Source organism: Acanthochromis polyacanthus, chromosome 7 (assembly GCF_021347895.1).
Source record: "Acanthochromis polyacanthus isolate Apoly-LR-REF ecotype Palm Island chromosome 7, KAUST_Apoly_ChrSc, whole genome shotgun sequence".
Lineage (NCBI taxonomy): Eukaryota > Metazoa > Chordata > Actinopteri > Pomacentridae > Acanthochromis > Acanthochromis polyacanthus.
Genome location: NC_067119.1, coordinates 33,181,688 through 33,198,283, shown reverse-complemented (window position 1 = coordinate 33,198,283; position 16,596 = coordinate 33,181,688). Strand labels below are relative to the sequence as shown.

At 40.1% G+C, this 16,596-nt stretch overlaps 1 protein-coding gene across 1 annotated transcript in view; it reads left to right on the top strand.

Moving 5' to 3' along the window:
* si:dkey-91m11.5 (BCR activator of RhoGEF and GTPase) overlaps positions 1 to 16,596 on the top strand; it is a 39,108-nt gene that overhangs the window by 7,712 nt on the left and 14,800 nt on the right. The window contains 3 exon segments of the mRNA XM_051951142.1: positions 11,685 to 11,866; positions 14,074 to 14,178; positions 15,823 to 16,008. Of these exon segments, the coding sequence (XP_051807102.1) occupies positions 11,685 to 11,866; positions 14,074 to 14,178; positions 15,823 to 16,008 (473 nt within the window).

The window sequence follows — 16,596 nt, the reverse complement described above, 5'->3', positions numbered from 1 at the left end:
GATTAGCTGGGGACCTTTAAGGAGGCCAAATCTCTGATGGGTTTATTTTGCCATAATTAATTATCATCATGACACTGACATGCCTGTGGCTCCACTGCCTTACTGCTGTGGTTGAAAAAAGGGTCTTGGCGTGAAGGTTGTCTTATGGTTAACGTATTACAGTGAGGGGGCGTAGACGAAAAGGCCAAAAGGGAAATAATAAATCTCCCATTAGTTTAATCATAATCCCTCTGCAAAAATCAGCAGATTACCTTTGGGATGCATTTAGCTGACATGTCAGGGATATGGCACATCTTCTGTATGGAGACAGGTCTGTCTGGGATGGCTGTGACATTAATAGAAAGTGTCTCTCTGAAAGGTGATTGGAGTGTGTCTGGATGTCTCGGCCTCAGACCAGAGGCTGTCACTACTTGCTGCCTCAGCAGGAGTCACACCAGCGCTCGTCCACCCTCCCGGTTAATTGCAGACTCATTAATATTTGAAGTCCCTCATAGAAGCCCAGACAGGCCTATCATTGTACCTGGATATCAACATCTGAGGTTTGGTGGTCAAGGAAGCACAAGAATTTAGCCTCACCCTTTCCTAAAGTAAATGTAGGCCTACAAGAGGAAGTGCTGGCAGCTCCTGAAGGCAGTGAAGTTGGCCTCTGTGTGTGCGTGAGTGTGTGTGAGTGTGTAGTGAGACACCTGTTCTTCTGTGCAGTGTACTGGGTAAAGTGGCCAAAAGTTGGCAGGCCATCAGTACAGCAGTCCAGGCATCGCCAGCTGCTCTCACAGTAAAAGCAATGAATAGCATTTTTTGTTCCTGCCTATCAGAAAAGAGAACAAAAACACTTGTTTAGAAATTGCACAACACTGTTCATGCTAGATTTTCTTGTTAGCTCCTCTATTCACTTACAAACATACATGTATCCCTAGATAAACATTTATAGAAAAAAATCTTTGGCATGTCCATGAGTCTGTGGGCCTCTCTGGGCTTGGTTATCCTCCCTCGTGCTCGTTCTCAGCCCTCTGGTCCTGCAGTCTCAGCTCCCCTCCCAGGTCCCACTCAAAGGGCCCTCTGTGCTGCTGGCTGGCAGACCAAGTGTTTATGGAATGTCTCAGCTGCTTGTGGGGTGTGGGGGGAAACGGCTAATGAAATGTTAAGTGTTGTATGAGTTCACCTCTTTCACAACAGCCTGACCCATGGAGCTTGCTGTGCCACTGGCCACCAGAGTTTGCTTTAGACAGAATGTTCTGTAGCAAATTGTTTTAAACTGTCAAAGCTGAGATATTTAAACTGTCAGTCCTTCATGTGGATCAGAAACCCTACACCTTTCATTTTGCAGAATGCAGAACAGCAGTATCTCTTAATTGGATCTTCTCTTCCGGGTAAATCCCCATGTTTTTCAAACTCTGCACTCGCAATTTGTAATGCTAGATTTTTGTTACCAGCAAGTGGAGGTAACCCTTCCTAATGATATCACTATGATGTCATCGGCAGGTGCCTTTGTTAGACTCTGCATAGCTTCTTCAGAGTGTTCTTCAGAGTTTGTGTTTATAAATTTGAAGTACCCATGCCCAAATAACCCTGATGACATCATCAGAGTTATTGTTTTCTCAGATGTGACAAATCTCTTCCCGAGCCACACAAGACGTTACACAACAGTTTACAAAGGTTTTGTAAAGCAAACAGTTTCTAAATGATTTGATCCGTTCTGAGCTGAGTCGCCACACTGGAAGCTTTCAACCGCTGTGTTACAGTATACAGCAGAAGTGCGTACACCTCTGTGCATCACTTCATTTCCAAATAATTCATAGCTGTGTCACTTCACAGTAATTTCGTTACTTCTAAACAGAGCAGTGTTTTGTCCTATATGAAATTCAAAACTAACATAAAAATACAGGCTCCACAGTAGGAACTCAGTGCAACAAAAGGCTGTAGTTGTTACTGAAATCCAAAGCTTTTGTCTTTTCAGTGTTTTATATATCTGCCTTTTGTTTTGATGAGAGACTTTGTCTTTCCCAACATGGAAGACAGAAAGTTTCTGGACAGATGTTCTGTTAGAGAATTTTTTTTGCCGTTTGTTGTATGAACTGTGTTGCTCTACCTTTCTGCTTAAAATATGCCAAAGGAGTTCTATTTGGTTTGAGTCACGTGACAATCTTGACCAGATCGCCGTATTTACCTTTTTTTTTTTTCTTAAGAAAGTCTTTTGTGCTTTTGGCATGGTGCTTTGGATCGTTGTCATGCTGGAATCTTCCTCTTCTGCCAAGCGTCTGGAGAACGAGACTCATTCTGTCAGGCCTATTTTGGTATATCTGCAGGAATTCATGGCTGTGTCTATGAATGTCATCTCACCAACATCTTTTGCACTCCCAGTATCATCACACTCCCACTTCTGTGCTTCACTGTCAGAACTATGCATTCACTGTGGTAGTCCTGAACCTGTTCATGCCAAAAATACTGGACCCCATCTGAGCCAAACAATTATCTTGGTCTCATCTGGCCCAATAATGTGCCCACAGTATTCGCAGGATTCTTTCATTTTCTTTAGCAAAGCTTGATCTTCCATTTTTTTGCTGAAGAGCAAGAATAGCTCTTTGTCTTAGATGCCATCCACAGATACTAATGTAATGAACTGTCCTTCTCATTGTCAGAGCTGTCACAGAGACTCTTTCCATTGATAATTGCTGTGCACTTGCTTGCTACTTTTTCAAATATGAATTCTGTGCAAATAGTACACTGTCCCTGGCATCATTTCAAGAAGACATCCTTTGTGGCTCTTATCAGTGGTGCTATGGCTTGTTCTATACCCCCGATTCCTGCTGCAACTGCGTTTCCACTGATTTTTAGTTGGTCATCTATCTTCGTGTATCCCTTTTCATCATTGTGAATGTCACAATCAGATTTTTCAGTTTCTGCTGGCAATTCTTTTAAACTCTTATGATGAAGACATGCAGATAGACACAGCCCATGACTCCCAAACTAAAAAGTTAGTTCATTTTATACAGTTTGGAAATTGTACTTTATTTGGTGTCAGTGATCACAGATGTATTTATTTATTGTGTTGAGTTTCTATTTTGGGACCTGTACAACATATTTGTGTTTGATTGTTCATAAGAGGAAATACTCTGCTTGTTGACCTAGAAATAATGCAACTATAGAGAGGTGACTCAATTTTGAATCATTTCACATTTTAATGATATGGCACACATGTACTCACTGTTGTTTTCAGTTAATGTACTGTAAAACATGTGTTGCTATGCAGATTACGACTGAGACAGTCACATTAAAACACATCAGGTAAGGTCCAGTCAGTAATATTTAATTCTATTCAGACATGCAGATGAATATTTCATTAAACCAGGAGGTCACTCAGATTTTTTCTTGTCACTGCTTAAATTACTGTGCAGCGTTCATCATCTATCAGTAATGAGCGAAGTCAGCTGTTAAACTCACGTCCGCTATGAAACCCAAATGTAAGGTTATCATCCTGAGCAATGGTCAGGCTCCAGTATAATTTTAGGTCTTTCAGCAGGAAATGTCAGAATAACTCCAAAATATAGCGCATAGCTACCGTTTCATATTAGGTAGGCTGGTTTTCTTCTCTGTGTCGATGAAACTAATCTGTATATACATGATGTGTGCATGTGCACCATTGTCTGTTTATTTTCACAGACTGGAACAATTATTGGGCTTTCATACTCTCTGTTATGCGGCACAGTACAAGCTGCAGTGTGACCACCCCAAGCTATTTCAATATACGCTGATTAGTAGGTGTGTTGGGCTGGGCGGCCCAGTTCTGACCTATCCTGCTCAATGACTGGCACTAATTTTAGGCTGCACTACAACAGATCAGAGGCAAGTGCTGGTGGGCCTCTCTGCCCTCAGCAGCCCTGTGGTTTGAAGGGCCTCTCAGTTCAGCAGACGCTACACATGGACCAGGATGTCAAGTTGTGCTGGCCAATCTTTTTTTAATAAAACACACAGCTGGTGTCTGCATTCAACAAAACAGATGCCACAATTACAGTATGTTGTTTAAAGGGGCGCTCCACCAACTTTACATGTCATAGTCAATTTGCCTCTTGCAGGTTGTACTGCACAACTTGTGAAAACACTTGTATGAAGGCTTCTGTGGTTCCCAAGCAGAACTAGGAGAATACAAAGTTTTAGCCACGTTACCAGAGTGGATGTAGAGATCACAGCGTGCAACTCTTATTGATGTCTTTACTGTGTCAGCCACGGCAGGAAGTGCCATGAAACTTCGAACGGACAGTCACGTTCCAGACTTTTCATCAAGTGCCAGTACTAACACAACCAGATACCATGAATGTTTAACAGAGCTGGATAGCAGCCTGTCTCTCAGTCTTACTGCTTATTAATCCAAGTAGCCACAAGGTCTGCACAACATGTGCACAATGTATCATTTCAGGATCAACATTGAGATGTGAACAGTCACATTGCAGGAAGTTCAGCATGAACTAAGGCAAATTAATTCAAACCCATTGCTTTTTTTGCTGCTTCATACTAAAAGAAAACTCACATGATTCTCATTTTCTGTCTGTCTTGGAGAATATAATTTACTCTGATATAAAGGTTCTTAGAATTATTTTTTAAAGTTTATTTTCAAGACAGCATAAAGAAACCAACCTTACTTGGAGGTAATATCTTTGTTACCAAAAGTAATACAGCTGATGTCTAATATGAACATTTAGATTAACTCCTCAAAGCCACCATAGATAGATTCAAGTCTTCTGCTGAAAATTCATGCATTTGTTTTCGTATTGCAACACAGAAAAACTAAATATTGCAATGTCAGTTTATTCCAGTATCGTGTAGGACTAGTAGCCACTTGTGGTATTGCAACAAAAAAAAACCCACTGTGGTCCAAACAGCCCTACCATTATAAAAAGGTGTCTCTTACAACTTTTAAAAGGGCATTTTAAATTGCTTGCAAATGTTTTTGAATGTTTTAAAAAAAATCACCCTAGATCTTGAAAGGGGATCTTTATATTCATCGCAATGTAAAGTCTATGGACTGAGTAGGTTCCCCATTGGTATGAACACTCATATACATGTGCAGTGAGTGAGACAGACAGACAAGGATCTGCATTTTAAATACTATGTAACCACAAATGGACAATGTGGAAAAAGCAAACATTGGTAATGCATTAAACATCAATGTCTAAGAGTAGTTCTTGAGAAGAATACTTGAGTATTTTTTCACACCAGTAGTTTTATAAGTAGTTCAGTAATATTTCAATACTTCTACTTGAGTACAGATTTTCTGACTGGTTTATTTGCCAGGCAACTTTGTGCCACCTTTAAATCTAGTAGAATACATCCAGGTCAAGTAGATGCAAAACTAATGATATTCTAGTCACCTTCAGCTGTGTGTTGTGTTTAGTGCCTCGCTGTGCCTCACAGAGCTGCATTACAAACTTGGGTAAACAATTCAGATGTATGTATGTACCAGTCAGAGAGAGACTAAAATTGCATTATGGGTAGAAATTACACTGGTCAGGATATGTTTGCATTTAATGCTTACATTCTTACTATCATTTTTAAAAAATATATCTCTTGCAAGTCCCATCTTTATGGTAGTGCCAACACTAATTTGTTGGAGTGGTCCTTTATCACGATACCTTAATCTGAGTCCCTGGAAAAAAGAAAATTACATGGTCTACTGCTGGTGACAGACAGAGAGATTAAAGCGGACTCTTGTCTTCTGAAGATTCAGTGTCAGTGGAGAGTCATTGTAAAGCGCATTACTGATGAATCCATCGAGATTTTCTCTTTTGCCATTAAGTGGGGAAAATTACTGGGGCCACCGACTGAGGTCACCACATCAGGTGTCTGAAAAGCTGTCAACCCTTCAACCGGGTCCCCTCTGTTTGCTCTCCCTGCCTCCACTGTTTCCCCAGCGACTGCACAGTTCAGCGGAGAATCCATTTACTGGAGCCATAAAGTGGTGCTAAGCTTTTAACAACATCTCACATTGGTATCTACTGCAGCCTTTTCTGTAAAGGTGCAACTTTTCTCTCCAAATCTATACAGCCATTAGAGAGGCGACAGAAAGACTGTCCTTCATTGTACCTGTTTTGCTCTGCGGTAAACTATAGATGCTTAAATCTCATTTCCATTTATTTCTGAGCTGGATCAATCAACACATTTGTAATGCAGTGTTTATTTTAGGAATCTTGTGATCTACATTCTGTCCATCAGCTGACTGATCTTTATGTGGATGGTCAATATGTTTCACAGTGGGGGAGCAATAAGTGGACTCTGATTCTGTCTCTTTGCACCCACCAGGCTGGACACCATTCTGCCTTTTCCCAGTGGTGAAATAGGGGAATATGGATGCTGCTATTCTGGTTCCACCCCTGACTGGGCTCAATCAATAGACCCCTTTACTCTTTGATTTTTATTTTTGGGAAATCCTGTCTGAATTTGTTCCCATCAGTCAAACAGAAGTGATGGTTTATCTGCAGTGCTTTGTGCAGCCCTGCTAAATGGAGGTCCAGACAGACCGAGTTAGATCCAAGGCCTGTTTCTCTGATTGCAACTTCCCACTTTGGTTCCTTCCAAAACAAATTGCAAGCGCATCCTTCCTCGTATTTAAATATCGTGCTGTGAACTTAAAAGGCAGTGCTTTCATGTCCGTGCCACGTGATAATGGCAATGCATCTGAAAGCCAAACACAAGCTTTCAGCCTTTATGTAAAAACAGAAATATTCGTAAGAGTATCCCAAGGGAAAGTTCTTTCTTCTTTTAGACCGTGCTGGCCTCGTGCAGTGCAATAAGATCACATGATTATTTCTGTGATGGAAAATCTCTGGTGCTGTGGCATCGTCTCTGCTGCACATCTGTCACCCCCTCCCTGCCTGTTTATCAGAGTTCATCTCTATGGATTAGGATTAGGCCTTTGAATGTGTCTTTGCTTTGTCATCAATAGGACATCCAGCATGCCTGTGGTATTAAACTGCTGCTTTGTCATTCTGAGCATGGCTCTTGTTTTCATGCTGGAGGAAGGAAAAGTGTTCATGATGACTGATTATTTTCCAGAAGCACATTTGAGAGTTAAGAGTCCTGATATATCCTTGAGTTCTATTTATAGGTGCCATGTTGTAGGTGCTTGTGAGCCAAAGAAAAACACTGTACACAGCGTATTCCAAGGTGATTTGGACAAAAATCTTGCCTTTTTAATGATTTGTATTAATGAGCACCTCGTGGGAATGGAGTCAAATTAAATTCTTGAAAAACAGAGAATTACAGAGTTCAGAGACAGGCCGAAACAAAATCAGCTTCTCTCTGATCCACGGCTCCATGCAGCTCCCAACCGCAGCTGTTGGGCTCAGAAATCTTATGTAATGTCATTATAGTGTATTTGTTACAGCTCTATTGCACATTTGAAACCATTTTAAGCTGCAGTTAGCTGGGTATGGGACAGGGAGGACTGCCAGGACTGTTTTGCCACCCTCCAGCTAGATGTGTGATTCTTCGTATTGTGTAAACTGTAAGTGATTCCGTTAGTGCAAAGTGGAAACAAGATAACATTGTCTCTCTCGTATGACTTCCCATGTGTATTTTCTAGTATCAGCACTGTATTATGGAGCATTAGTTCCACTTGTAAATTGACTGAAAAAGCGATTTTTATCTGCAAATGAATGTTTAATAGATACATCGGCCGATCCAATAATATCTGAATCCGGTTTATGACAGATGTGTCTATATCAACATATGTGTTGACTGATGAGTGACAAATTGCAGTGCATATATCTCAATTATATGATTTCATAAGATATTTGTGATTGAATCAAATATGTTTGCAAGGTCACAGCTTTCATCAAGGATACCAAGACACTGTCCTCTGTAACATATTTTGGAATATGAGGAATATAACCACATGAGCAGGTGTTTACATTGTAGTAAAAAAAAAATTGGACTTATATACCTGCTGGTATAGAAAGCGACTTTAAGATCACAATAAAAGATCATCAAACATATAGAAAATGTAATTTAACAAATAAATCACTAAATAAATGTCAAGTATTAAAAAAATATAACAGAGTCTGATTTGTTGTTCGGCAAATTTCCTAAATCTTATATCCGTTGACATAAATGATGGTCAGAAAAAGCTGCATTCCATAGTCAATAACCAGGAGTTAATGACAGATTGGTTATTACATAAAGATTGCAGTCATTGAATCCATTTCATTAAATGAGTGCACCACTACCACATGTTATTTAATGTTCATTATATAACTGCATTTCTGCTTAATATACAGTATTTCCAATTAAGAATAGAGTTTCTGGCTTTTGAAGTTGGGTGTGTAACATTTTCTCGTCGGTTTACATGAGGTGATTTTGTGCAATGCAGCATGGCTAAAATGCGACTGTGGTAACTGAACTTACAGCTTTTTTTAGGCTTCTTATTGGCCAGCATGGCTTCAAGATTAAAGTTATATGACCACCTGTTGACTTGGCATGCTCTTGACAGTGCCTCGGTTGTGTTTTTGAATTGTCCTGTGTGTACTGAGATTTTTATTTTTTTTAAACGAAGGACAAAAAACTTTTTAAAAGACGTCCATCTATGTATGGATTTCAAAGTTACATTAAAAAGTGAAAATGATGGAATCATTGTATAAACTAGTTTGCAGCTTCCTATGAAGACACTGTGTGACTCTGTACCACGTTGAGCTCTGCTGGGATTCGGACTCTGCTACATGTGCTGCAGACCTTGCTGAGAGTGTTGTAAACAGTGAGTCAGAGCTGTCTAAATTACCAGAAGCAACTTTTTCTGTGTTATATCCTGTTAATTAATAAAGAAAAGAAAAAAGTTTTCATCATAGCTCATATCAGACCGTATATACATCAAAACTGGTATAGGTGTGATAGACCTGTAGACCTGTATACTGCATGTTTATGCTATAAAAGTTGGTTTGGGCTGAGTGCAGATTTTTGAACCTTTGAAATACAAATATTGCCTCAAATAAACAGTATGGCGTGCTCTACTATTTAAAATCTATGTATGGGCTTTGCCAGCAGTTTGGTACAAGAGCAGCCTTTACTTCAGTGTACTGGCTCAGCCCTTTTTGACACCGTTTGACTATCAGGACAAACCAAAGCTGTGAAAACGTGATACAGAGAGAAACAAGAGTGAGGCAGGAAGAACTAGTTCTTAAGTAAAACAGACTTGCATTTCTCCTTGCTTTGGTTTATTGGAATATGTACAAATCTGTTTCCATATATATCTGAAAATGTGGAGGCTCTGTAAACCACTCAGGGCGTCTCAGTGTTAGCAGGAGTAAATATGATCACCACGAGCACAGATGAATGTGTGTTGGAGTGGGAGCGGGAGCTGTTTGTTAAAAGACGACCTTGTGCAGAAAGCCTGTTTCCACTCTGAAGCAGATGAATTGCTGAATTTTCCGGACAGACCTGCCTGGACACTTCCTCAGTAGCGGTCCTTGAGATCTCTACAACAACGACTCTCACTGAGGATCCATTGTAATGTTCGGTTTCTCACGCTGACCACAGCCAAGTGAGCCCTGTGCATTTAAAAATGTCTCTGTAAAGGACACAAATGACTTAGTACTTAAGACTTCAGAACACATTTTTAAACCCTCTTTACTTATTCATGTTTGCAGTCTTTTCTGAGCTCTGGCTGTTTCTTTTCACTTAGTTTAGATAGTTTGTGGCTCCGAGACTGCTGCCCCAGAGAGGATGTGTTATTCATCCATTACTGGGCTTGATGTATAATTTCACTGGAGCACAGAGTGGCCTTTCACACGGACTTCCCCTCTTCTCTAAAGCTGTTTGGACTGCAGTAGTCCCTTCCTCAAGCAGTCAATACAGCTCTCTGCCTCTCCGCTGTGTTTGTTTGAGGCCTTTGTCATGGCCTTAGTGGATGTCATCCTTTCCGTCCTCGTGTCTTCCAGTCCTCTCCAAAGTCATTTGTGTTTATCATCCCCCAGTTTCCGGAATCCTCTCTGTCCTGTTTTCAAGCTGAGGTAAACCAGTTTTGCAGCCTCTCCTTAACATACCTCACTGCTAGCTGTGACACCTTATTTTTTAGTACCACTGATAGAAATCTTTGCTCTGCCGCACACTTGACAACGATAATGATGATAATAATGATGACGAGTGCTGGTGAGTCAGGGGTGGCTGACAGTAATTACAGGATGCAGACACTCTTGATCCTCATCCTCCGGCTGTCCTAAAAAGTCTGAAATCACAGGGACAACAAGCACAACATGTATTTCTCACTTGTTCCGCTTGTTTGCCCGGCACATCCAGGCTGTCGGCATGATGTTAAACATGTGTAAGAACAAGGCCCAGAATGAGCAGCTGTACATGCCTCTTTGCTAAATTTCCAGAAGAACTGTTCTGCTGTCTGTGCTGTCGCATCTCTGGTTAGTAGACTCCGGAGTGAATAATATACCCGGGCACAACAGTGCCTTTCAGATTCGATGTGATCCTGAACACATCGCTGTAGGAGAATGTAACCAGGCTGACACAAACAGAGCACATGTGCTTCCCTCAGCTTATCTATTTGCTTGGCATGAACCCTTGGTGGCTGGCACTGGCTCTATGTGCAGATTTTTGTAAGTCACAGGTTTATGAAGGTTAAAAGAGGATTTGATATGAAGACAAATGACAGAAAAATGCAGTTCACTGCTTAGTATTTATTGTCAGCTGGGCTTAATGCTACTGTTAGACACGCACAGTATACCAGCGTTTTCCTGGCTTTTTTGTTTTTAGTTGCAATGAACACAGGGTAGACACAATAACCACAGCTACAACTTACTTCCTCATAATACCCATAAACAACAACAAATATTTTCCTGTGGAAAATATTAGAATTTTCACCTGATAAATCTTCCATTATGTTCCACAACTGGCCACAAACCTGTCTGGCTGCTCGGAGGTACACTTCAGAGCGTGTGCAGTAGTTTTATCAGAGTTTTCTAACTAAAAACAGCTGCAAAAAGAGTCGTTTTATGGAAGATTAAAATCAAAACAATAGGCTTAGAGACCTTGAATATTTTAGAGTCAGGTGATAAGTCTCTGTGGGTTTGTCACTACAAAGGACGTATTTAGACGCAGATTTGGACAATATTGATCATCACTTCAGCTGCACATTCCTAAAGCAGTTTGTACTTAATAAAATATCACCAAAACAATTGATACACACTGTGTAGCTGATGTTTTTGAGCTTTATGACCATCACCCACTTTGCTCATTTAAATAATGTCTTGAATACAGTCTATAAGTTAAAGGACTGCCTTAAAAGTTATGTTATGTTGTATTAGCAGCTGAAAGTTGAACAAACAGCCCTGAGACTCTGTTATAACAAACGGTATAATCTTTGCAGGAATATGTTCTACTTTGTTATTTAATCATATCTCATTTATTTGACAGGAGTTTCTGTTAATGTGTCTGTCTTGTAGCGTTAGTTGGACAGCCTATATTATCCCCGATGGCACAAAAGTGAACTGTGAGAAGACATCTCAATAACCTTCCTATCATTAAGTGGCGTTACTAGCACCACCCACTTTATTCTCCATTGAAACAGTATTAGAATAAGCCAAAAAAGAGATGTTTCAGTTTGCAGTATTTCCCATGTTAACTATATGACCAGATAACAATTTAATGGCACACCATGTGACTATTGTCCTTTGTTTGCCTTTTTCTCACAGAGGCTCCCTACAATGAAAACCCTTCGTCATATGGCTACGACCTGGAGCATTCAGAGGAGCATCAGCCTCGGCACAACCCTCTATCCTTCACAGGATCTCCTTCCTCCTCACCACAGCTCCGCTCCAAGAGCCGGAGCAGCCGAGACACCCAGTCCTCTGGTTCTCTGGAGTCCACGCTGTCGGTAAAGTTTTTATGTGAACTCCAACCAACACGTCTGATACAATAACTGAGTCTGTCAGCTCACAGGGCAGCGGCTGCTTTCTCCTTTCTGCTGCTGCATTGTGCTTCACTGTCCTCTCTCCATGCATCACTCAACACTAGTAGGAGCTGTGGTTTCTTGTTCTCTGCTTAAAAGTTGCTGTTAAAGTGGCAGCATTACTTACTTCTACTGCCTGTTCAATGTATCATCACCAAGTTAATTCAGTTCTTTCTTGGAGCAGTTTGCTTGTTGTTGTATTCCAATGTGGTGTCACTGTATGTGTAATAACAGATGAACATGTTGCATGCTTTAGAAATATTTGTGTTTTTCTTAGTTTGTACTGAAGAAGAGCCTCCCTTTCATGTTTTTGTGCTACTAAAGAAATCGCTTGAATTGAAATCTAACACAAGGCTGGTATTGTAATATGTTCTCTAGAGGGGACCACACTACTCAGTGGTCTGAATTGTTCAGTAATTGCAGTAATCCTTTTAAATGACCACATGGTAATACTAGCGTTTCTCAAAAAATATTGTGCCGTGTTAAGGACACGTGACTAGATGTTTGCTAGGTGAATAATTATTTCAGCCAAGTACATAAATCTTCAGAGTGAGATCAAGTGATATAAAAATCTTTATTAAGTGATTTGGTGTCACACTTCCACAAAGTTGTAAAAGTTGCAAGAATCTTTAAAATAAAACAGCAGAAGCAGAGATATCCAGACTTTCAGAAAACAGAAAGGTTCAAGCTTCAGAAAACACTTTGTCCTACATTTCCCAGAATGCCTCTTGGATTTGACATCAGACACTGCCTGCTTGATAAATGTCCACCACTTTCACACTCCCCATCCAACAGTTTGTAACATAGGCTTTCTGGTAATCAGTAACACATGAAAGTTTAGTTGATGATTAATAATGATTGAAATTAATAATTTAATTATCTTTTTCTGTTCATTTTAAGCCTCTTTTAGTTTTAGACCACCGCTACGACCGCCACCTTTTTTGCTTTTTGTGACGAATCGCCTGAAAGTTTTTAGGTTCTTCTTCTTTCAAAATGTACCCACTGTGGTTCTGTATTGTTTGGCTTAACAACTAAGCGCATGATGTAAATATAAAAAGATGCTTTCTGAAATAGCTCAATATTAGAAGTACCTCGCAGTAAACCATGGCAGAGGAGAGGGAGCACCAACAATGGAAAATGACCTGGAAAACGGTGATTAAAACATGGCATTTCTGTTACGTTCATTCAGCTGTTTTTATGCAGGTGAATGAAAAAGATTCTAACTATTGTGTAAAATATTCTCAGTCTGCTCATATCATAATTGCAGTTACATAATAATTGTGAGAGGTCTAGTAATAAAGTTTTAGCCTCCAATGCAACAACTGTAGAGAGCTCCTGCAGGGCTGTGGAAGACTTCATCCAACTGTTTTATAGGCTGTGTAGGACTCTCCATGATGGGTAAACTGTACTACATGTGGAAAAAGTGCCCTTCAGCAAGACATTCAAACAGCCAGCCAGGCTGAGGCATCCTCAGGCCAACAATAAAATACAACATGCCATATTGCTCCCAGATGGGAGTGCTTTCAGTATGAAGCAGGGCGTTGCAGAAAAAAGACCATATATACTCAGCAAACATAGTGTGGGTAAACAGATGTTACAAAGAGACGTAGCTCCCCTCCCCCTCTACTTTGTTTCTGTCCTATCTTTGGTATTCTTATCCTGCAATGTGTACACTTGGTGATCTTCAAAGTCTAAGTTATGGTGGAGGGTGGAGGGCAGGGGCTCACTCAGCTTCTTTTTATCTACCAAATATAATGGCAGAGCTGGATGCAGCTCAACGCTTCAGTGAGTTTCTTACTGACATGATGGCTCCCACTAAGATGACTGATGTATTTGACCTGTTTGGAATAACAACTCCTGGACCTAAAACGCATTTGTCTTCCTTAAGATGCCAGGAGTTTCTGCTGCAGGCCTCTTGGAATGCAAAACTCCTACAGCGTTTAATCAAATCTAGTCTTCCCTAATCCCACAACAACAATATCTGCAACCAGGGGTTTGCAGATGTGTGTGGGTGGGTTATTAAAGATCATAACCATTTACAGTTTGCATATCATGTCATGAGTCTTTTGTGCAGGAGAATTCCATCTCTTACTGTCTGCCAACTGTCTCCTGTCTTCCCATGTTTGTGTCAGGTGGAGCTGGACCAGGAGAAGGGTCTGGAGATGAGGAAGTGGGTTCTGTCAGGAATCCTGGCCAGTGAGGAGACCTACCTCAGCCACCTGGAGGCCCTGCTCATAGTATGTTCACCTTACAACACACACAAACAGTTTCCTGAGGCGGCTGCAATTCTTAAAAAGATGGAATTAAAAATTGTTCCTATAGCTTATTGTGGAAAGAAATGCTTTCTTTTATTCTAAAAGTGTGTAGGACTTTTAAAAGAAGAAACAGGGCTTCAGACTAACGCTTTCACTGGTAGGACCAGTGCAACCAACTTTCTCGTTTGGTTGCACCTTCCACCTTGTCATGTGCGGTGCTCAGACAAGTGTGTGACCAAACATTATTTTGAAGAGTTAAACTAGGGCGGTCTAATGTCATATATGTCCCAGATGAAACCATAATTTTTCTACATGTGGTCTTTTCTGTGAGCGCATGTAGGTGTGCTCTGCATGTCAGGAGACGACCACATTTTTAAGTGTAAATATCACAGTACACTAATATTAAAAAGGTACTCCTTTCCACTACTGTGGTTAACATAGTATCTGTCTGTGCCAGTTAGAGCGACACAAATACAGGCAGATCATCGTCATCACAATGTAAACACTTGAAATTGTATCTGGCACACTCTAAAAAAGGTTGCAAATGTGACCATTTTGGTCACAGTCTGGATTCTTGCAGAAATAAAACACTCTTCCTTGAATGATGGAAAAAAATTTGCTTCCCCAGTCCAAATCGGTCCTGGTAACTCAGGATAGTTATTATTAGCTATTTTAATTGGTAAACCCTGATCAGGCAACGCTTCAAAGTTAGCTTGTGTTAGCTAACGCCAGCTAATTTAGTTAGTTGACTTTTGCTAAATCTTTTCCTAGTTTTAAAAATAGTAACACATTCTTCCTCTTGTAGAAAAGCCAACAAACAGAATTCTTAAGCAATGAAAAGAACTTACTTTATGGCTATAGCGTTGATCAGGTAAGACTTAACAGCTCGCTAGTGTTAGCTAACGTTAGCTACTTTAGCTAGTGAAGTTTTGCCAAATATTTTGCTGTTGCTGGCATTTCTGAGTCAGTTGTCTTAGTTTATGATTCTGACTATGTTTAGATCGATTAATTGCTTTTATCTTTGCACAAATTTGAAACAGTGACCTATTCTTGTTTTCATTGCGGTTTAGCTTGTTTTGACACACTATCTAAAACAAGCGTGATTTTACCGTTACTAGAATCAGCCAAGTGAGACAATATAACTTGTGATCGAGGAAATAAAAGAGTCTCCCTTTTGTATGTCAAAAATTAATTAAGTTAAAGCACATCCCTGCTGAAGGTATTGCACAGAGGTGTTTTGTGGTTACAACATTGACTTATAAGCCCTAGCTTATGCTAGCTAACTTTCACTAATGTTACCAAACTTTCATAGATATTGGTGTGGTACATCACTTTTAGCAATAACCATTTTGTGTGATTGTCACTTGTGCTTACATTGACCACTATTTAGCAAGAACTGACAGGAACTTTTCCTTACTCTATGCACACACAAATATGGAGGTGTGGCTGTTTCTTAAGAAGTAGAAATTTGTCTAAACAGTTCTCCCAAGTCATTTAAGCCATTTTCATTGATCTTCTACTAAGACAATGCCAGTATACACGTTACTATTTCTTCATCTCACTTTCAAATTTATACTTTACATTCAGTTATTGTTTTCCACATATTTATTGTGATTATGTTTTCAGCCTATGAAGCCTCTGAGAGCTGCAGCCACAACTTCCCAGCCAATGCTGACTATCCAGCAGATAGAGACCATCTTCTTCAAAGTGCCAGAGCTTCATGAGATCCACAAGGACTTCTATGACGCTCTGCTGCCCCGAGTCCAGGACTGGAGCCACCAGCAGTGTGTGGGCGACCTCTTCCAGAAGCTGGTACGTGGGTGGTGTTTTTACTTTGTTCTCTTCAGTTGGAAGACCAGGGAAACAAAAAATCAGTCATTTCATAACTGCAAGATGAATATGGTGCTTTTCGACAGTATCTCTCACCTGCTGTTCTGGATACTTAATATCAGTTGTACCAAGATATCACGATTCTAAGATATTACAAATCAGCTACAATACAACTACTCAGGCATAGGAAGAAAGACAGTTGTCACCTTCGCTTTGTGCATGGACGATTTCATTCTATAAATCACATTTTATGGAGCTAAAACAACCAAAACTTGTTTTTCCATGTACTGCATTGAACTAACTTGCAGCAGAGACAAGGCCAAAAGTAAAACAAGGAAGTAAAGCAAAGTAAACAAGAAAGACTGTGCACAGTGGAATTCAAAGTATCTGATTGACTGATATGAGTGAAAAGTTACGATTGCTTGATGTGTAACACTTAGAACAAAGATTATCTATCACATAAAAAAATCAAGTACAGCCCAACAGTCCTTTCAACTGATTTAAATTCTCCTTTGGATAAGAAGACAGGGTATCAAATATCATGAAACCTCAAAGCACCAACATGTATGT